This window comes from Alosa alosa, chromosome 3 (assembly GCF_017589495.1).
Source record: "Alosa alosa isolate M-15738 ecotype Scorff River chromosome 3, AALO_Geno_1.1, whole genome shotgun sequence".
NCBI classification, from domain to species: domain Eukaryota; kingdom Metazoa; phylum Chordata; class Actinopteri; order Clupeiformes; family Clupeidae; genus Alosa; species Alosa alosa.
This window is the reverse complement of record NC_063191.1, coordinates 12,399,947-12,422,244: the sequence shown is the minus strand read 5'-3', so window position 1 is coordinate 12,422,244 and position 22,298 is coordinate 12,399,947. Positions and strand designations below refer to the sequence as shown.

At 43.3% G+C, this 22,298-nt stretch overlaps 2 protein-coding genes across 21 annotated transcripts in view; one reads left to right on the top strand and one right to left on the bottom strand.

Annotated features, from left to right (window-relative positions):
- Positions 1-4,040: 4,040 nt before the first annotated feature.
- Positions 4,041-9,234, top strand: nyx (nyctalopin). Of its 2 annotated transcripts, XR_007193011.1 has the most exons (4): positions 4,041-5,011; positions 5,385-5,451; positions 6,424-8,074; positions 8,574-9,234. XR_007193011.1 is itself a non-coding variant. In XM_048238228.1 (3 exons), the coding sequence occupies exons 2-3, from the start codon at positions 5,430-5,432 to the stop codon at positions 7,821-7,823; spliced, it is 1,422 nt and encodes a 473-aa protein (XP_048094185.1). In that variant the 5' UTR covers positions 4,041-5,011; positions 5,385-5,429; the 3' UTR covers positions 7,824-8,249. The 2 variants fall into 2 exon arrangements, 1 of the variants encoding a protein (XP_048094185.1); XM_048238228.1 differs by lacking the exon at positions 8,574-9,234 and having other exon boundaries at positions 6,424-8,249.
- Positions 9,235-12,129: 2,895 nt separating this feature from the next.
- Positions 12,130-22,298, bottom strand: part of caska (calcium/calmodulin-dependent serine protein kinase a) — a 193,516-nt gene continuing 183,347 nt past the window's right edge. For 14 of the 19 annotated variants that reach the window (XM_048239918.1, XM_048239925.1, XM_048239928.1 and 11 more), the window contains 5 exons: positions 16,717-16,797; positions 16,480-16,560; positions 16,022-16,224; positions 15,083-15,166; positions 12,130-14,035 (listed from right to left, as the gene is read on the bottom strand). In XM_048239918.1, coding sequence (XP_048095875.1) covers positions 13,859-14,035; positions 15,083-15,166; positions 16,022-16,224; positions 16,480-16,560; positions 16,717-16,797 — 626 coding nt within the window. In that variant the 3' untranslated portion in view covers positions 12,130-13,858. The remainder of the gene's footprint in view (positions 14,036-15,082; positions 15,167-16,021; positions 16,225-16,479; positions 16,561-16,716; positions 16,798-22,298) is intronic. The other 5 variants (XM_048239920.1, XM_048239930.1, XM_048239935.1 and 2 more) reach the window with 1 other exon arrangement.

Here is a 22,298-nt window from a genome sequence, read left to right as displayed (position 1 = left end):
CTGCCCCTCTCAGCCCCTCCTCCCTACATCCCTCTTAAATGTGTAGCTTCAAGAACTCGCAGTGAGTCACAACCTGTGAATTTAATTTCCTCACATTCTCAGAGGGAGCCCGGTGAGAAGACAAGGGGGCGATGGTCGGCCTGACCAAAAAAAGAGTAGGAGCGTCTCCCACAATCCCCCAAGCCCCCTCCTTGCCCGCCCAAGTTTCAAAAGGGATGCCTACGCACTGTCGGTGTCCGGTGTAGAATCTGGGACTTAACGTTTTTATTTTTATTTTTCCCAACTGCACTTTTATTTTTTATTTCTTCATATGAAAAAAATAAGAAAACAGAAGAAATGAAAAAAACACACACACACGCACACACAACGACAGAAAACCTGAGGATCATTCATAATGTTGATGTACTGTGCCTTTCAATTTAGACAGGAATATCTATATTTTTGTGTGTGTGTGTGTTAGCGTCATTTCACCAAAATGAACTCGGCCAAGAGCTCAATTTGTTGACCGTTCTGAAGGCATAAGAAACGTTTGTACTTAAGTCAAACCTTGGCAAACACTAGGATGATGCGACTCACCCATGTCGCTGTTTCATTCGAACCAAAAAAAAGAGGAAAGATAAATTCACCACAAGGATATCATGTAAGCCTACAAAAGGGCCTGATCACAAACAGCTTATGGAACCACCGCAAATGTGCGGTGAAAAAATAGGTGGTGATTCCTTGTGTGAAAACCGTACTCTATGGGATGAGTTCTCTGTATGAAAATTTTTGTTTTTGCTCACTCTATCCTGGATAGGCACCTATTAAGGATGTGGTTGTTGTCAAAAGGCCATTCCAGTTGTGATGGTAATAGTCATGACAAACAGGCGTCGATAACAAAATAGCCGAGGTGTGAACTAGTACCCATGTGGTTCAGACCTACAATGCTGGAACTTGTTACTCCACTTTGAATTGACTTGACAGTGTTACGGCAGCTAGTAAGTAACCACATGCTAGCCACTTCGAAGTGGGCAGTGTTTTTTGTTGAGTTATTTTGATTTGAGGCAATTGGTTGGCGATTTCGATCGATGCTAAGATGGAGAAAAAAACAACAACTTTTTTTTGTTCGTTTTGAAGTGTCAACAGCAGAGGAAAAAAGCTTTTTTTTTTTTTGTTTCAATGAGATGTTTCTTTTCACAAACATTACGAAACAAAAAATGGCTGCCACGTGGAACGAGAAGCTTGTATAAATATGGCTGAGAAACTTAAAGGACCACGGCACCGAAGCGGCCCTGTTGTGTCCCATCGAGGACGCACGGCTGTTGCGGTCTCATGCGCATGCTAGTGTTTTGTTTTTTGGTCAAGGAGACAAAAAAAGACATGAATTCAGTCGCAGGCTTCACCTTTTTTGAATCACAAACGTTTTCTCTTTTTTTCAAGCTGCGTTGGAGGCATTGCTCCTTTTCGTCCCCGCACACCCCACCCCCTCTCTTCTCCATAGACCTAAATAAGATGGGGATCTGGCTACAGGATTCGTATTAGTTGAGAGCTAAGCTATAGCTATACAGGGGTGGGTGGATGGGGGAGGACTTGGAGGGATGTGGATGGGAGTAAGGGTAAGAGCAGTTTTATTTTTTTTTTGGTGGGCTTTGGCTTTTGGCCCTTGACGAGGATGGGTGCTTTTATGGTGGCCAAATAAAAAACCTCGTGCAATTGCCTCCCACTTAACCATGTAGTTACCAGCTCCTCCGTGGAGCATCTGTGCTTGTGGCACTTTCCGCAGCGCTGGCCGCTATAGCCGGCGCCACCCTCAGTCTCCCTCTCACAGAGGGCGGCTGCTTTTGAAAGGAGGAGAAAACGGGCATTTAAAAATTTTACTTTTTTTAAGTGCAATAGATTTCTTCTCAAGCGAAGTTGTGCCTTGCCATTTAGTTGTTTGTTATTATTTTCATTTTATTTCAACTGATGAAGTAAAAGCGGATGCACTGACAGTATTGAGGAAAGGAAAACCTTTCAAAAATCTTAATTTAAACAAAAAATAATGAATGGTGCTATTTAAGTTTAGGTGTTTAGGCCCTTTGTTATGCCCATCAAGTTTTACAGACCGATCTTCTTTTATTGCACATTTCGTTTTTTATACAAATGTCTTGAGTGTGTGTCCTCAAGCTTCCAAACATTTTGTGTGTGTGTGTGTGTATGTGAGCGTGGGACGACACGAAATAACGCAGCTTGTTTACAAAAAGGGGAAAGGGTTCTCAACGTTCAACCAGGAATTCTTTGGGACCAGGGGGCAGTAGCAGTGGGGGAATTTAGCTATTTGCACACAGATTTCTAGATTCTACTTTTGCTGCTAGTTTTGTGTAATTTATGAAGCATTTTTTGAGAAATATTTATTTTTGTAAGCCTCAAAGTGATTCTTTGAAAGTTTCAAGAAACTTGACCAAAAGACCGTACAAAAAACACTGGCACTTGAATGTTGAATGTCAACTGTATGCGTGAAAATAAATTTATATATTTCGGGGTAGTGTGAGCTTTTTAACGTTTCAGACATATTGGACTCAAGTCAGTATCCACAGCTGTTGATGGCCTCTTGGCCGTTCATTATTTAACAACTTAATAATTGGCTCTCAAAATTTGGAATGGGGATTTAACAAAAACCAATCAGACATGCCAAGGTTTGGAATGATGATGATGTCAAACAGAGCAAACAATTTCTTAAATGTATTAGTGCAAACGAAAAAAAGTGTCCAGATTCTCCAATTGTGTGCATTGTTTTCTCACTCCTTTTTTTGTTTTGATATTTTTTTTTCTCTTTCTTTTTCTTAAAGTTGAAAGAAAATGATTTGTTAATGTTATTTGGTTTCCAGTGAATGTCTGGCACATGGCAGTCTCAAAAACATGTGGTTTTTTCTCTATTGTTGCATTTGCATATTACCGTGTTGCTGGATATTCTGTCTCTTATGCTGACATTTAGCGAGCTTTAGCTCCAGTGATAAGTCTTAATGATGCGTGTCGACAAGTCATGTCGCTTGCGGAAGATGGTCGACGAAGGCAAAAAAAACAATGTTTAAACAAACCCGGTCACAAGGCTCGCTGAATGTCTAGAGAGGCACGTCCAGGACACTTAGATTTAGTATTTGCTTTCTGTAGTAGCTTAGATGCCTAATGCACTGCATGAGAGGACTCGGCTGTGCGTTTCTTGTATGATTTTACCAAAATAAATGAAAAAAGAGAAAGTTTGAAATGCAAAAGTACCTTACCAGTTAAAAAGCATGTTTTCTAAAAAATTGAATAAATTTAATGTAGCAACTTGGGGAGGGGGGTGAAGAATAGGCATTGTAGCAGCTGTTCTAAATGTGGCTGAAATATGTCAAAAGTTGTTTGGAAAATTAAATTGGCTTAAAGTTCCTTCACTGAAATAGAATTACTTTTTAAAAAGAAAGCTCTTGTGTTTATTTTTTGTTGTCTCAGATGGTGTCAAATACTTTAGATTAAGGCAAAAGTGGATTTGGATTACCTTCAGTTGCCCTGAATAGAAAAGGACCGTCAATGCTACAGCCCAGAAATTAACGATGCTTTTATGTTTTATGACCTCTGGGTAAATTGCACTAGAAATGCAGGTGATTCAGAAGAAAAGGGAAAAGAAATCTGGATCCACTTAATATAGAGAAGGTTGCCATCCCGTTTCCACCGAGGGGACCATAAATATCTGAAGTTGAGTCAGAGCCCTCTTCTGTACTCCCACTGTCCTCGTTCAGACACTTGTTTAACCTACTCCAAACACTTAGGAAAGTGTGCTGGACAAGTACGGCACACTGAAAGATTTGGTTATTTATGTTTATTTATTGGGTTTAATTCAAGTGATTTAGAATCATCATAATAGAATGGTTGTCAAATGAATTTCTCCATATAATATGACTGGTCAGTTCTGTTACTTACCAGATGATGGTCACCCAGAATAGCTCTTTCACCCTTTGACATGAGAAGGTTAATACTCAGTGTAAGAGGTGTGTGTGTGTGTGTGTGTGTGTATATGCGGTCACATAGAAGCATCACAAGTCTTTGAAGTGGAACACACACTGACATGTCTATGGCAATCTGCCCTTCCTTAATATATTCTTCTAATTGAGCTTCACTGATTGAGTTACAATGGAACAAGTCCAAAATGCAAGCAACTGGAAGCACTCTGCAGAATGTAAATAAGGTGCTGCAGAATAAGAACATGTGATTTTTGTTTTGACAACCGAATGGCATCTTGTCCTCAAGGAATTATATCTCTGTCTTAAGCTACACCTCTACTAAGTGTATATACATGGCAGACATTTGACACCTCATCAGTTGGAGGTGTTTTATATGAAAGTGATGGTTTCCATCAAGGCTTCTATGGGCCCGTGTGTCTTCATCCAGGATTATAATCACTGAGAATGTATAAGCTCTTAACCCAGTTCACCATGGCCAATGCATCTGGATGCTAACGAAAATCTTGGCACACCATGACCTGATTGGAGAATCGCCCTTTTTCCTGAAAAATCGTCTCAAAGCCTTGATGCTATCAGAGTGTGTCAAAGCTAATAAGTGTGTGTGTGTGTGTGTGTAGCTGATGTAATACGAGCAGTTATAATCTGGATGTGTCTCTGGTTACTGAGAGACCCATTGCGAGAGCTGCTGTTGCTCTCCTTGATCCTGGAGCCACGCTTCACGCATCAGTAATCCTAGGCCCATCTCAGGGATTTGTCTGCCATTAAGTGATGGCTTTTTGATGTGTGTGTGTGTGTGTGTGTGTGTGTGTGTGTGTGTGTATGTGTAGTTGAGGGTGGGGGGTAATGTTAGCTGGTACTGTTCGTAGAAGAACACACCGCACACATCTCTAAACACACTCACACAGCCCTTTTTAGAGGGGCAGGGACCTCTAAATCCGCCCAGTCATGCAGTGGTAAGCGTGCAGAGTGGAGCTGTCTGTCCATGGATGAGCTCATGGGAACGTCCTCGCCAGCGGCCGTTTCCAGGTGGAGGAGCTGGACCTGAGCAACAGGTGAGAGTGCCTTTACTGAAGCAGCCAGCAGTTGTTCTTTGGTGAACCTTTTGTCTTTGGTCCTACTGAGAATTTGGAATGAAGAATTTTTTTGTTCAAGTGTCTATCATTATGAAGACCAACTCGCATGGTATGTTGTGTTGCACAGGCAATGGAAAGTCATAAGGCAAATCATTTCTTACCCGTAACAGTTTAAGGATCTCCGTATTAGAAAGGATTTTTTTGCCTGATCCATTTGCTTTGAGTTACTTATTCTGTATTTCACACAGTCATTTACTACGTTTTTGTGCTCTGATAGTTGATCATGTCTATTTAGAATAGTACTTTGTAACCTTTATGCCATTTTTACCCTGATCATTTATAACAATTTCAGATCTCTCCTTGACACTTGACATGCAACAGGTGCCCCAGACCAGTGATGATTCTAATAGTGATAGGCGGTAAGTGTGGATTTTTATTACTTGATATTAGTTTAAGAAGACGGGGCTGTTTCACAGCCACAAGTCTATGCCCACCTTTATCTGATTAATTTAACTTTAGCCATACTAATTTTGAGTAAATAAAGATGTGCATAGACTTGTATTAAAGGTGGTCTCTTGGGTTTGCATATGAGGTATGAGAGGTGAAATATATTTAAGATTATGATATGGTTACATGCCAGCATTCTGTATTAAAAATAGTAATAAAATTCAGATGTAACTACTGTTACCGGTTAGGGGTAGTCTCTAATCTGGTTTTTGGCCTAATCTGCCCATCATCATCCAAGTGAAACTGCAACAACAAGCAAGACGAGAAGGCCTGACAAGAGGGGAATCTTAGACATAACCTGTCAGGTCCATGTGAGTCGCACATGAAATCTCTCCTCTGCCTAGCTGTTGTGTTCTCCCACCGTGAGATTTTAATCTGTTGTCAGAGGCTAGGGATGAGGGCAAACTCATCTGCAAAATGAACGCTGATGCCAGTGTGATTTACAATAATTGATCATCTGGATGTGTAGCATTGTTTTTTTTTTTTTTATTGTTACTGCAAATTGTTTTATTTATCTTTTGACCATAAAATCATTTCAATTGCACTTAATGAATGGGTTGTTGATTTGACAAGAAAGCTTTTTGGAGAACAGACCGTTCATAAAATTATCATTCAGTCCACTGCAATTTACAAATTACACATTATCCCTTATAGATACATTGTAAAAGCAAACCAAGAATCAAATAACCACCATTCTATAAAATGTATTTTCATCTGATCATCTGAACAATCTGATCATATTTTGCATAATCCAATTATATTTTTATCATTATTTGGTCCAAAAAAATGGTAACGTGTGGGCATATCAGATAGATGACAAGCGATCAGTTCTTTTAATTGGTCGACTCTTTCTCCTGCTCACCCTCTCTTCGTTTTTCCTCCAGTGTCCTCCCTCCTCCTGCCCCACGCGCTGGCCCTGTGGGCGTGCACACGTTCCTGCCCGCCCCGCTGCACGTGCACGGAGGAGAAGAGCTGCAGCGTGCTGTGTGACCGCTCGGCCTTGGGCGACCTGCCCAAGGAGTTCCCCTGCGAGGCGTCTGCCATCAACCTGGACAAGAACAGCCTCAAGTTCCTGGCGGAGCGCGCGTTCGGGACGCTGCCCTCACTGCGCTTGCTCTCGCTGGACCACAACAACATCTCTTTCATCACGCCAGGGGCTTTCAAAGGGCTGCCCAACTTGGTGGATCTCCGCATGGCCAACAACGAGTACATCAGCTACCTGCACACGCGCACCTTCACCTCCCTCGGGCGCCTGGTGCGGCTAGACATATCCAACTGCAACCTCTTCAGCATGCCCGACCGCATCTTCATTGAGCAGGTGGACCTTCGCGAGCTGTTCTGCTTCCAGAACATGTTCCGGCGTGTTCCGAGCGCCCTTCGGGACATGGAGAACCTGACACACGTGTACCTGGAGCGGAACAAGATCGAAGCGGTGGCCTACAACTCCCTGCTGGGCCTCCTCAACCTGAAGTACCTGAACTTGCAGGAGAACCGCATCACGACAATCCACGACAACTCCTTCCAGGACCTGCGCAAGCTCGAGAACTTCTACCTGAACGACAACCTGCTCTCCGAACTGCCCCAGTACACCTTCAGAGGCCTCGTCTCCCTCAAGATGCTCAACCTCGGAGGGAACTTCCTCTCCAACGTATCCCGGACCTGGTTCGGCGATCTGGTGGAGCTAGAGGTGCTCTACCTGGACCGCAACCGCCTGCTGTTCATCGAGGAGGGCGCGTTTGAGAACCTCACCAGCCTCATCACGCTGCACCTCAACAGCAACAACCTCACCATCCTGCCCCTCCCCACCTTCCAGCCCATCTACTTCGTCGGGCACCTGTACCTCTTCCGCAACCCCTGGGAATGTGACTGCAGTCTTGAGTGGCTTAAGGAGTGGAAAGAAAACTACAAGCTGGTGCGAGACATCCCCTGTGCCAGCCCATCGTCCGTGGCCGGCCTTGACCTCAGCGAGGTGGTGTACACCCGCCTCAATGGCACCTGCATAGACCCAGGAGAACGGAACCTGACCACGGCCGCTCCCGAGACCCCCACCACAGAGAGCAAGCTCAACAGTCTCATCTCCAAGCTGCTCCAGCAGGAGCTCAAGGAGGAGGCCACAAACTCCTCGGAGAGCTTCCGCAACGGAACCGTGGCCGAGAGCCAGGTGTCGGCCGGAATACGCCTTATTGGGTCTGGCCAATGGCTGCTGCTGTTATTGTTTGCTTGTCTGCACATTGGCCAGTCAGGCACCTTGATGGTGTTTTATCAGCTTTGTGACAGGCCATGAAAAGTTTGGCAAAGTTGTGGAGAAAGAGTTCAGCATAGTGGGGGAAGAATCCAGTTTTCCATGGCCCGTGGATGAAAGGGTTCAGAGTCCGGGCTGTCAAGTGGAATCCTGCTTTCCTGGAAAGGCTGATCCTGATAGCTAAATAGGGGAAAGGAAGAATACTTTCATATACCATAGTTCTGGACCACTGCTTTCATTCATTCTTTCTTTTTGAGAAATGGAAAACGGGAAGTGTGGAGTCTTGGCTTCAGGTATAATAAGAAGAATCAGTTGTCTGACATCTGTGAATAAGACTGAGAGAATAAGAGCACTCGTTTTATTTTGGTCCAAAACCGTCGGACACCAAAATGATGGGATTTGCAGAGCATTAAATTAATGTTGAGCCCACACACGCACACACACACACACACACACACACACACACACACACACACACACACACACAAAACGCTTTCACTTGCTTAATGTTCCATCGTCTACACTAAGGTGAAGATTTATGTATGGAAGATAGCACTAGCTGCGGCGCATCATCACTTTAACAGATGGTATGACGTGCTTGTTTGTCTTGTATTATTCATTCAGTGAATTTTTAGATGCTCTAGCTTTTAATGAACGCTTTAATCTCCCGCCTTAGCGCTGGGCTTATCCGCGCTCGGGCTAAGTAAGCTCCTCCATATCGTACGTAAATGGAATGGGTTTATCCTTGCATTTTTTCTGTTTATGGACTGAGGCATCTTTTCTCGCATTCAGGTGCTGTATCGTGTGGCATGGTCTGGTTCTCCCGGCCACGTAGAGATGCATATTTTTCCAAGTGCTATCCAGACACATGGACATAACATGGACTAACTACACCCAAGTAGTGTTGTGTTTGTGCACATTAGCTATATTATGGTGTTATTTTATTGTGTTTTCAAGTCAACAGATTCCATTAACCAGCTTTGCTCATGGTTATGAGAAAAATGCGGTTTCATTTTTTAAAATTTCTAGTTTGCATTTTCCATTCCATCATACATCTGCTTGATTATTTCATTAATTGAGAATAATAACAATGTATGAAAAATTATTCCTGGATGCTATAAGAAATACATGCTGCTAAATAAGATGAAAGGGATGATCAGAAGCCTTGTTTGTTTGTAAAAACTTATTTGCAAGGGATTTGATCCAGCATGTGAAATGTTCTTCCACGTAATCTAACGTATACACAGGCATTTATGTTCTCTTAAAACATTTCTGAGTCTTGGCAACATTGCAATATAATTTTATTTGTTTACAGTTAAGATCAAGAATATTCTTAGTTTATATGCGGTGCAAAGGCTGAACACCCATGTGTGGAAGTTCGTGGCGATTGAGGTGCTGAAATGTAAACTCTGAAAGTTGTATAGTGATTGAATTTGTATGCCATCAATCTGAATAAAATGGTCTGTCTGAGTACACTTTGACTCACTCCTACCCTTCATTATGCATGCAGTATGCAGTATTGCATCACAGAGGTCCCATTTCTTTACCTCTTGGGCTAAGCTCATTCTGTTGCCATTCATTGACTGGATTAAGTAACTGCTGTGCCACACTTACTGAGCACTGCAAAAATTATGCTTGTTCTCTGTGTCATAACCTTACATAACTTCTTCCCATGGTGAGAAGTATGCAGACATGTGCATCACTGGGCGTGACAGTAATAATTTACCTGTTAGTGTTGCAGAAAATGGCCTGTATAAAAAGCCTGTGGCAGCATTTCACTATTAGTAGTAGAGGTTAGAGAGTGTTTTTTCCTTCAGGGAGGATCCTGTTGATGGGGCCTTCCCAGTGACAAAAAAGTAGAGCAGAAATTATGTAGATGTAGATAATGAATATATACACAAGATATATATATACATGATTTTGCATTAATAAAAGGTGGAACAGGCCTCTTTGATAAGCTTCATCTGCTGGCACAGACACCGCAAGAGATCTTTAACCCAGGACACCTCTTGTACATAGAGGTTTTATGAGTGGAGCCTGGCATGTGTGAATTATAATCTGGAGTGTGTGCATTCATCCTGTCTTATCTCAGACATCTGCTGTGGTTTCCACACCTGCTCACAATGAACCCAGTGAGCTCTCTGGAAGTGGTCATCCAAGTACAGGAGATGACAGGCAGAAGAGCCTGATCAGCTGGAGACTTCGCTCACTGCCTTGCACAACAGACAGAGGCCATTGAACTGTTCAATGCATCACTTAAGGGAAGAGGAGAAATAGACTTCTCCGCATAGTCTGTCTGCCTCTTCACCACCTCCATGTCTTGAACTGTCTGTCCACTAGCCACTTTACCATTGTCTTCTGCCTCACTGCGTGCTTTATTAGCACAAATGCACAACCCCTCCCTCCATGCCACAGCCGAACTGTGACCACACTTATACCTTTCTTAATATAGTTATTTATATATAGATATATAGACTTTATTCTTGCACTGTTTGACTTACTCATTTGCACCATCACCATGACACTCATTCACAAAGAGCACCTTACCTTATGCACAGAGGACCACAGGTTCAGTCCCTGCTTCAGTCATTGCAAGCGCACCTGATTGATTAATCACCCACTATGTGGATACTGTTTTTTAGAATTGATTTAGATTAAGTTTTATTTAGTATAATTTGTATTTTAGTATGTTTAGTATATTCTTTATCTTCTACAGTCCTTATTGCTTAGTTGTGTTTTTTATATTATATACTTTGAATTACTTTTTCTGCTGTTAGTGAATGTGTGTGTGTATGTTGTCTATATGCTACTGTGACCTTGACTTTCCCCTAGGGATCAATAAAGTATCTATCTATCTATCTATCTATCTATCTATCTATCTATCTACTTTGAAGAAAATTTAAATCCCAAATAAAAAGCAAATTTTGAACTTTTTCAAAGAGCCTTTTGGATGAAGACTGGCTTACCACTGAGTCACTGCCATATCACACACATCAATATCCTGAGCTGTGAGAAGACTCACAGGAAGAATGATTATCATTTTATGCTGAAAGAGGATTCTTGGTTTGGAAAAAGTTCTTGGCAAGACTATTAGCTACAGACAAAGAGCGAACCAGTTTTTTGAGACTTATTATAACTGTGAGAATTAGACAGCTTTGAGCTCTGCCAGAGTTTGTGTGTGATCCCTGATCAGAGAGAAATTCCACTCCTTTGCTGAGTCTTGTAGCCCAACTCTGCCCTCCAACTGCCCCCAGATCAGTTTCCCTCAATTTGTTCTCAAAAATGGCATAAAACATCATAAAGTTAATTTGTGTGAGATTATATCAGACTCAGTATCCTGAGTCAGCAGATTCCAAACTCGCGAGGCAAATAAGTCGAGTCAGTGTGGGGGTGGAGTGCAGTCATTCAGCTGTCATGTAGACAGACATTAGCCCAACATGTCTTTGATTCTTTTGTATGTCTGGTACATGTGGAGAATTGTCAATAAAGCTGACTTCGACTTTGATTTGTGAGGTGAGTGGAATACCATAGCCATACCCGCTAGTGTACTAAGAAGATATATGAACCAAAAGCACGACAGGCCTGGTTTTGGGTTAAGCTGCCTAAACTTTGACTGTTCTGTGGCCTTGGGCTTGGAGCTGGGGTGGGCGCTCACCCTGTCTGACCTGTCCTGTCCTGTCCTGTCAGCACGAGAGGGTCTGGGTGGGGAGTGGAGTTCACTGAGCAACTTTGGGGCTCTGGGCCTAAGGATGGGGCCAGGCAAAGACTGGCGGAGGAAGGATGCGCTTACAGCCCTCCTCCAGACACACACACACACACACACACACACACACACACACACACACATATATGTACATCACACACACACACACACACACACACACACACACACACACACACACATATATGTACTGATCAGCCATGCAAGGACAGTCTTATACACGCACATTTACCCACACCCATACACACATATACAGTCATCATACTCAATACAGACACACTCAGCTCTGCAGAGACACCTGGGCATGTTTCCCAGCTGTACTTAGGCTCAGGCACTTGGTCAGGATATAACCTACCACAGCTGCAGTGGAAAAACAGAGACAGAGAAGGAGAAGGACAGAGAGAGAGAGAGCAAGCTGAGCAAGAGAGACAGAGAGAGAGAGAGATAGGGAGAGACGAGGAGAGGAGAGGAGAGAGGCATACGAAGTGTTTCCATTCAGAATGCTTCTGCCAGCTCCCACCGCAAGGCTGGGCCAAAAGAGCTTTCATACCAGACCCCGAAAGACAAACCAGGCCAGTGGAAGAATAAACAAAGACAGGGAGACACAGAAAGACACCATTCAGCGAGCAGGTTTTCAACACATAAAAGGAAATATATTTAAAAAACTGTTCATACTGAAGAACTGCTATGTCATCAGCAGAGGAATTTACACAGGGCAGTTTGAAAGTAAACAGTTTGTCATATACATGGTTATTATTTGGATGCACAAACCACTTTTTTATTTTCTGGTGTTTTGCAACTTAATTCACTTTCTCTCCTTTTTTTGCAAAACGTTGTGCACCTCTTTTTTTTCACCTCACTTTTTTTGAAACAATGACACAGAGAATAATAAAAATCAGCATTATTTTCCTTTTGATTTCAACTTAATAAGAACAATAATACTCTCAGACAACAACTGCTTTTCCTCACTGAAATGGCAAATCTGGAATAGAGTTAGTATTATTTTTTTTTAAATCCCCCTTATGTACCTTACAATAAATCAAATTGAGACAATTTACAAACACATCTCACTACATGGTTGATAAAAATCATTCGGTTCAGAAAGTCGCCCCGAAATGCATGGGATGTGCATAGGTGTAATTTTCTTCTCTTTTTTGAATGATTTTATTATTTTTTGTTACCTTTTATTCTTACTTTTGTTTTTTTTCCTTTCTTTCTTTCTTTTCTTGTCCGGCTTCCCTTGATTTGAGTTTTTTTTTTTTTTTTTCAAAGTCAGACGAATGGAATGTTCTCTGCTCTGACAGACAGCAGATAGACAGCTAACACTGAGAGAGAGAGAGAGAGAGAGAGAGAGAGAGGGACAGAGTCAGAGAGAGAGAGAGAGACAGAGTCAGAGAGAGAGAGAGAGAGAGAGAGAGAGAGAGAGAGAGAGAGAGAGCATGGGAGCTTTTTGCGAATGTTCACATGCAGAAGACCTCATTCAAATCTCTAACACATTTATGTATTCATTTAGAGAGACAGTATCTTGGGGGGACCACAGAACTGCTGCTGAGACACAATAGGAGCTTGTACTGCTGTTGAGCGAGAAGAGCTTGTGTGATTGTGTGTTTGATGATGCACCATAAGGCAGAAGAGATCCTTTGGGAATTGATCACAAATGCAAGTGTGCTACGGCAAGGCTTAAAAATGCAGGGAAGCCTCGAATAGATCAGAAGTTTGGGGGCGTGTGGGTTTGCCAGTGAGGAGGCAATGGCGTGGGCGACACTAATGACACCGTGGTTCGTTTGTGTGCTTTTCCTCAGTTTTACAGAGTAGTGCTCGATCCAGCGGTGTCTAGGACACAGATGGGCGAAAGCATTACTAGATTGCAAAGTAAACACAAAAATAAAAACACTACACTACACCACTACCATGATAACTGGCGACATGAACAGGATTGTGGGGGGGGGGGCATTTTTAGATACTGTCTCTTTAAAATAAAAGTCTACAAAATGTTGCCTCCTAGCTATAAGGACATGACAATATTTAATTCAATTATTTATTTTTATGTGTTTTTATCTCTTTTTAAATACAACACTACGTCTAGGTAGTCTGTAAGGGGGCCGAGACTGACTGCAGGTCATGGACACTGAGGTGGTCAGAGCGTCAGAGGTGCGCTTTTCTTTTCTTCTTTTTTCTCCAGGGAATGATGAATATTTGAAGAGATGCATTGCAAAGAAGGGGGGTCAGAGAGGGGGGGCACTGGGACTTAGGGATGAAGGATAGATCAGGGCACTGGGGGACATATGTGTGTGTGCATCTGTGTGTGTGTGTGTGTGTGTGTGTGTGTGTGTGTCTGCGTGTGTGCCTGTGTGCTCTAGTAGACCCAGGAGACGGGCACCCATTGGGCGGTGGTGGACACCAGGTCGATGGCTTCCTCCAGGTGTCTGATGGTCTCGTCGATCTCGTTGTTGATGATGGTCAGGTCGAAGTAGTGCGCGTACGTCTTCTGCAGGATCTCCGACTCCTTCTGCAGCCGCTGCAACGACTCATCCTACGGGGAGAGAGAGAGGGAGAGAGAGAGAGAGAGAGAGAGAGATGGAAGGAGTAAATACTGTGTGTGTGGAAAAGAGTAAGGGAGGGATGGATAGACAGATGCATGGATGGATGGAAACCTGGGTCTTGATACACATCCCGGGGTAATAGAGAGGGGCTTATAGGGAACTAATAGATATGGGGGGAAAGCTAGAGAGAAATAGAGATTCTATACGACAACCTCATTCTGCTCTAGAACAATGTAGTATCCTACTCTTGACTACAGAAACAACAACTCTAGAGAGAACTCAGAGGGAGACTAGGTGAACCACGGGGAGACAAAACCTTGAATGTATAAACCACACATGCTACAACAACACACAAACACATTTACTACTAGAGCGACTAACGAGAACGCAATTACAGCACAGTACTAGGACCAGATGTCTGGTCCATACAGAAGCTCAGACGAGTCTGATCCAGGATCTGTGGGGTCTGTGACGTCCTGTCATACTTACAGGCAGCTTCCTGCACCACCTTGGAAGCTAATGTGCACCGAGGCGGTAGACAAGAAAAAAACGAAAAAGAAAACAAATAAAGAAAAACAGAGAAATGAAAAGAAAAGCCAAACAGAAACATGCAGCATGCATAAACAAAATGGAGAAGTGGAGAAGCTGGGGGCTGAGGAGCCTAAATGAAACCCAGGGCTGGATCAGACAGTGGTTAGATGAGTCCGAGCCAGCAGGCAATAGCTGGGAGAGTGGTTTTACCCATGATGCCATGACCAACATTATTATAGCACGAAACAAAAAAAAAAACCCCTTCAACTGGGTCGGCTATGACAGTGCTATAATTTGATCTTTATTGCTCTGAATCTCTAAGAGAACAAATCAGAGAATTTGATACATGAATGAAGGGGCTCTCTCTGCCAGCTCACAGTGGAATACCACCAGAGGAAGAGGAAGAAAGTCATTAGGTCTGGTTAGTGGAAAAATAATAACTGTGTGTGTGTGTGTGTGTGTGTGTGTGTGTGTGTGTGTGTGTGTGTGTGTGTGTCCGTCCTCACCTCGTTCATGCCGGGTGTGATAGTTGGGGCAGCGATGAAGACCACATAGGGTGCAAACTCCGCTGTGCGCAAGACCTTCAGGGCCTGGAGGTGGAGAAGACAGTCAGTAAGGGTTTACACAGTATTTCCAGCTGTCTTGTCTCCCACCATGAATCACTACGTTACACCACGCCGGACACACATTGGGTATTTCATGAGATGACCACAAGATCATGTCGTCCGCATATTCTGTTCTGTACACATCTACATAGATTAACACGGACAGCTTCTGATTCATGGACAGGGGTAAGTCATGTCCGCAAAACTTAAAAATCAATCCCCGAAAATGTCCCCCTGATGTGTATGACTGCCCCACCAATACATGCATATCAGCGCACACACACACACTAGTCTTTCAGGGAGCTAACTAGTCTGGATCACGATAGTTCACTAGCGTTTCCCCAGGTCCGCAGACTACCTGCCCAATAAGCACTGAGAGGAGATGACGCTATAATTTCGAAACCGAAAGGGGAGCAACGCCTGCAAACATCAAAAATTGCAGTCAGAAGAATGAGTACATTTATTTACAACAAGGGTAGGCTCACATAGATTGTTTCCTGGCTACCAATGCTGTTTTTTGTCAGGTTGTAAAGTTTAGGCGAAGTAGGAAGTAACGACAGGAATACCTGATCAATGTGATTGGTTATGTTTATGGCCGTCATCATGCTAGCATTACTAACGCTATCACTAATGACCAGACTCTCCTCACTTTGTTAGTGAGTCGTGCTTGCCAGGCTTCACACACACACACACACACACACACACACACACACACACTCCTTCATGGCAGATAGATCTTCTGGTATGCTTCAGGGAGAAACCCCACACTGGATTCCAAATAGCCTAACCCCCCAAATCAGCCCCAATAGCGTGGTCTTCTGACCCGTTGTTAGGACTGACCTGAGGCTCCACGTCCAGGATGGCGATGTTGCATTGCTCGTGGATCTTGCGTATCGTCTCCAGGCGCGTGCCGTACATGGCGTCCTCGTGACTGCCGTACTCCAGGTACTCGTTGTTGGAGATGTCCTGCATCATTTGGTCGTGCGATACAAAGAAGTAGTTCTTACCATTCTCCTCGTCCTTCTTTGGAGGTCTGGTTGTGTCTATTCAGGGTGAAACAGGAACATATACATTCAGAATAAATGACATACTTAAAAAAAAATGATATACTGTGTAAGAATTCATTTCTACAGAAATGAATACTCTTAATTATTATTACTCTATATATTTTATATATTATATATTTTTTAATAAATTAATAAAATTACTCATAATATAATGTACACAGGATATAAACACAGAACTATACACAGTACACAAGTTTCCATATTGAAATGAAATGAGGTAGAGTGTCTTACGTGGAATAGGGTAGGCGAATCTGTCGGGGTGTTTGGTGATAAGCGTGTTTTTAATGTGTCGTCTGCCTACGCCATGGGCTCCTGTGAGAGATAAACCCAAAGATACACAACACAAGATCAAACCTTACAACAACAACAACAACTACAACAAATAAAAACATCCAATAACAAACAACAAAATCAAAACAAAAAACAATCAGCATCAAAGATGATGCCTCCTCATGACATGTCACCTACCTAACAAGACTAGCGTTTTCCTCTTGAAGGCGGGCAGCTTGACCACCTCTTCATATGTGACGAGATCTAGTTGATCAAATACTGGAAAGAGAACAATGAGACAATCAGCTGGTGCCACGTACCCAACTCCCCAGGTCAGTCCCTCTGTGAAAGGGCAACGCCCTATCAGAAGACCCCTTTATGGAACACAGTGCAGACACCTCGCTGGCAATGCATGACGTGACAACTATGGGCTATGTGAAAAGAAGACGATGCTATAGCTGTTGTCCATAAAAACACTACCCGCTGCCCATGTTGTTGCAAAAGCAAAAATAGTCAAACACTGTGAGGAAGTAAAAACCTCTACTTGCTCGCTTTTATACCACGTGTGAGATGGTGTATGGAGCATGAGGGGTGAAGAGTGCTGTGGGGTGGGGACAGTGCTACTGACTAATACAGACTCTTACACCAACTGCAGCCCTATTGGATGGGGTTGTCATTACCCTCCTTCTGACAGAAAACAACTGTCCAGATGCATTATTCTGGAGCTGGCACTGGTGCTTCAGTGGTCATTATTGACACTGGCCAGGTAGTCCCTGACAACAATGCTTTAAGCTACAGTGTAACTAACACAAGACTGGCACATTGCACAATGTTGGGCCAACACTGAGTTGACTTACTAATAACATTGCAGTGTTTCCCACAGAATTGAATTCCATTTGTGGTGGTTGGTTTGCAGAATTAACTTGAATATAACAGTTTTTAACAAATTAGCACAGCGTGGTTATGATGCTAACCAGATTTAAGCACAATTTAGTACAACCTGGAAAATCATTGTGTGGTGGTCAATGTTGATATTGTGGTGGGCCGCCACAAATAAGTCAATGTATGGGAAACACTGGATTGACTGATTGATATGCAATGTTGAATATATTTTTGATTCAGTAAACAATTAGTAAAACTAGCCATAGAATTCCTAACAAGAAGGCTAGTAAATGACCTAAGCAGGTGTCTGGGATGACCAGCAGTGGTCAAAAACCATGGTGGTTGCCCCCTGTGCTGTTCACTGTAAACCCTGCTCGAGCAGAGACAGGGGGAAGGGAGAGAAGTATTCAGCGCGGTGTGGTTGACCTGTGGTTACCCTCTGCTTATGCAACGCTAGCCAGCCGAGCTGACAGGGCAGATCAGAGAGGTTATGTGCCCTGTCTCTGTAGCCGGGTGACATTACAGCCATGCATGCAGTAGGACCGGTTTCGGCCACCGCTGTGTACTCACACACACACACACACACACAGGCACCTGGCCCAAGTGTGCATTACCGCACACACTGGCACATGCATCATAACCTTAATCTCTCTTTCCTTCATCACTCCTTTCCATATTTAACAGACGTGCTCGCACGCACATTCCTACACACACACACACACACGTGTGCTCATAAGCACACAAACACTCACTCTTTTCCTCTAAACACACACACACGGACAAGCATGCACAAACTAGCAGGTGCTATGTGCATAGAGTGCATAGACAAGCACAACAATCAAACTGAAATCTCTCTTCCCCCCCTTTCTTTCCAACACCTACAAACCCACTCTGCCTCTCCCTATGATAAACACACAGACACAGACACACACACAGACACACACACACACACACACACACAGTGATTGGTAGACTCTCAGCAGCACAGAGAGAGGGAGTATGCTTTAAGAGCAGACACTGTCTCCAGCAGTGGTGAGTGAGCAGCATCAAAGAGAGAAGTCTGAGTGCTGTCTCCAGTTTCCACCTGCACCTGCTCTTCATCAGCCAGACAGCCAGCCCCGGCGCAGAAGGAAGAAGAACACTTCCTGACTTCCTGTAGCACCAGCACCAGCACCAGCACCAGCACCGAACACATGACATGACACAGAGCAGAACACGGAGGCAGGACACAGGTGGACACAGAGAGATGAGAGAGGCGTGGCGGGGGGGTCCAGGGACTAATGGATCTGGTCAACGCAGTGCAAGCCAGAGGGAATGGATGGACATAGATGCGCATTAAGGAGGAGCTGCAATATTTACATGACTAAGACTTAGGAAGAACAAAAAACAAAAGAAATAAATGGCTAGAAAAAAAGAAAAGCAAGAGCCTACACTATCCAAACAAGAAAAAAGAAATAAATGGCTAGAAAAAGAAAAGAGCCTACACTATCCAACACACACTGAATAGGAATCCTCAGCAGAGAGTGTGTGTGAGTGACTTTGAGGTATGTGTGTGTGTGTTTAGGACATGTGAAGAAGCAGTAATGTATATGTGTCATGTTCTGAGAGGGGTGTGTGTGGGTGTGTGTGTGTGTGTGTGTGTGTGTTTGTTTCTGCTGATGGAGCACTTGATGTGCAAGGTGCACTGGCTTGGGTGTGAAATGTGAGATTGATTTGACTACCATATGAAACTCCATACACAGCAGACTGCATGTGCGGTTTCTCACAGTCTGTCTGTTTGTCTGTCTCTGTCCTTGACAGCACACAAATCATGAATATGTATCACGAGAGATGCTCTGATGTCCCATCAAGAATATGCACGTGTGTAACTTAAACCCTTCGGTCACACTTCTATTTCCAAAAACAATATTCAGGGACATCAGGAAGGCATGATCTGGGGTCTAAATGTATGTCAACAATGCAATGCAAAACTAATAAAGGATGACAGCTGAAAAACAAATCTCTAACACACATAAACAAACATACACACACACACACACACACACACACACACACACACACACACACACACACACACACACACACACTGAAACAGGCTCTCAGGACCCATTTCAGTTCCATTTTGTTTTCCGTCGTGATCTAACCACAACAAAACAAAACTGTGGGATATGCAAAAATAAATAAATAAATAAACAAATAAATAAATAAACAAACAAAACCTCTAACATTAAAACACACATTTGGGTGGGTTGTCATTAGTTGCACATTAGAGATTAAAGAGGAGAAGCAGAGAGCCAAAGGTTGCGTTGGCGCCTGTTGCCCCGGGTTACTTACATGCAGATAGGCCGTTAGGAGGGGGACAGCATGAAAAATGACAGGGGAGGGGAAGGGTCATTGAAATGTTGGTCAGTAACAATACATCAGTTCAAAACAGAGAAAACAATTCAGCACAAAGTCAAACAAACAAACAAACAAACAATCAAAACAAGCACTGAAGCAAAGCTGCAAGGACATCATTAATACAAACAAACAAACTAAATAAAGAGAGAAAGAGAGAAAAACATTTAAATCAAAACATAACAAACATTGGTTCACAATGACAGGTTGACACTGTAGGCATTGCTTTTTCAACTATAGGGTTTTTGAAGATCAATTATGACTAGATTAGGGTCAAAAGACATGATTGACACATGCAAACACTAAATGCATTTCTCAGCCTTCTTCTGATGTTTATGAATTATCATCTACATTGAACCATATATGTCTCATATAGCTTTCTGACAAATCTAAGAGGCACAGAGTGCTCCAGATAAAAGTTACTTGAATAGACCAATGGACATAGTTTGACAACACAGTATCATACTGTCTGAAATCTAGAACAACCCACAACCCAACTAAGTAATCCACTGCAGAATACTTTACAATGTATACCAATCTGAAGCAAAAATAGTGTATGCTTCTTTTGTCCTACAAAACCTGTACAATAAAGTTTATGAAAATGTGTCTAAATTCACCTGAGGTCGATAAAGCATAGGAAAAGGTGTTGGACTGAGGGTTGTCGCTGATATATAACTAAAAGGGACTATCTAGGTTATACAACAGGGATGATGTGTAGTTCTTGAAGCAAACATGAATGAACAAAGTAGATTAAAGTAGATTGAGTAGATTAAACTCTGCCATTAGTCTATTTGTCTGGCATTGTTAGAATGTAAGTAGAGCCTATTGCATCAGCATTCGGTGCACTTGCCTTCATAAAATGAATGAAAAACAGCTAATTAGATTAGGCCAGAGAGGACTTGCACTTGCAGGCATGGTAGAAAAACATGGCTGAGAAACCTGCTCTAGCCACAGTGGGCCTAACCCCTGGTGGTGTCCTCTGAGCCTGGGGCTCAAGTAGGGAGGCTTCCCTGAGAGAGAGTGCGAGTAGTCAGCAGGCAGCCTTTAGTGCCCCCCCTCCTCTCCTCTATTGCTCCATCCCCTGAGCTCTCCCTGGCTTTGACGCACCCCCGCCAGGCCACAGATGTGCTGGCCCTCAATTCAGCTCCAAAAATCCCTGCTGCAGATGTAGCCGACATGTGCAAACATCTTTCAGCGATTAAATTACAAAAGGGGGAATTTTCTCTGGTATCAACACAACAACAAAAAAACAGGCGCTGTTTTCTCTTTCTCCCCCCTCCTCCCATTCTGTCCCAACCATTCTGTTTTCCCCCTCCAACCCCCCATGACCCATTCTCTCTCTCTCTCTCTCTCTCCATCTCTTCTCTAATCAGATACTGTAATGTGGACCACAGAGCTCAGGCCGGATTACTGCTGATCTGCACTGTACTGCCTGTTTGGCAGAGGGGCAGACCTTGTCACAGATTAATTGCCCTTCCCTGTGTGTGTGTGTTTGTGTGTGTATGGTTTGAGTGTGGCAATGAAAGTGTGTGTGTATGTGTATGCGCGCATGTGCGTGCATGAGCATGTATGTGTGTATGTTGCTGTCTGCCTGCTTTGTGTGTGAACAGACACACACTGGAAGCTGCCAGGTCACTGTTGCCTGCTGCCAGTCATCACATGCAGTCCCAGTCAAATCTAGGCTGCCCAAGGCCCACACAACCCACAGATGACTCACAGCAACGCCAGAGAGACAACATAATATGAGATGGGCTGCAGAACTAGGCGAGTGGATGCGCTCTGGGTGTGCTTGTGATGAATGTGATTATAATTCAAAAGGGCTCAGAATTATTTAACCTACTTTTAGAGCTGCAGTTACGTGATCACTAATTAAGTAACATCACAGACCAAGTGACACAGATCCATTGTTAAAGCTTTTGGATCACTATCCTGCAGAGATGAAATCATGATTCACAAAATGGCGAACTGTCAGTTGTGGACAACTTCTGGCATCACCCTTACACACTCTTGACTTCTTTGAAGTAAATCAATGGCCTGGAGAGCTTTAACGATCATCAGGCAGCCATAATTTAACAGAAGCCAAACCCTCTAAGCCTTTCACAGGTATTTAGTAAAGAGCTCAGCCAGAATGCCATAGATTCGGCCCACTTCAAACCACTGACAAAAACCCACATTTGGCATAGCACCGGCCATTGTGTCCAAATTAATGATTTGAGGGAAAATTAAGACAGTTCATTATGAACTACATGTATAACCCTCATTTTTGAAGTGGTAAGTGACTAATAAAAAGGTACTGAGTGGTTTGGTGTGCACTTGCTGAAGCTCCACCATGAGTTTCTGGATTCTTGTTTTTTTTTTCCCCCTCAGCAGTGTGGTGATCTGAGAGACAAGGAATGCAATTGATTTATCACACTTAAACAGATTCACTGGTGCGGGGAGCAGAGCTGTGTTGGCCAGATGCCCGGTCCTGGCTGGGGGTGTGAGTGGGGTGGTTGAGGGGT

Excerpts from the sequence above, each read along its gene's own strand:
- nyx (XM_048238228.1), top strand. The coding sequence starts at position 5,430 with ATGATTCTAATAGTGATAGGCG. Across the intron at positions 5,452-6,423 it reads GATTCTAATAGTGATAGGCG|TGTCCTCCCTCCTCCTGCCC; the intron begins GTAAGTGTGGAT and ends TTTTTCCTCCAG.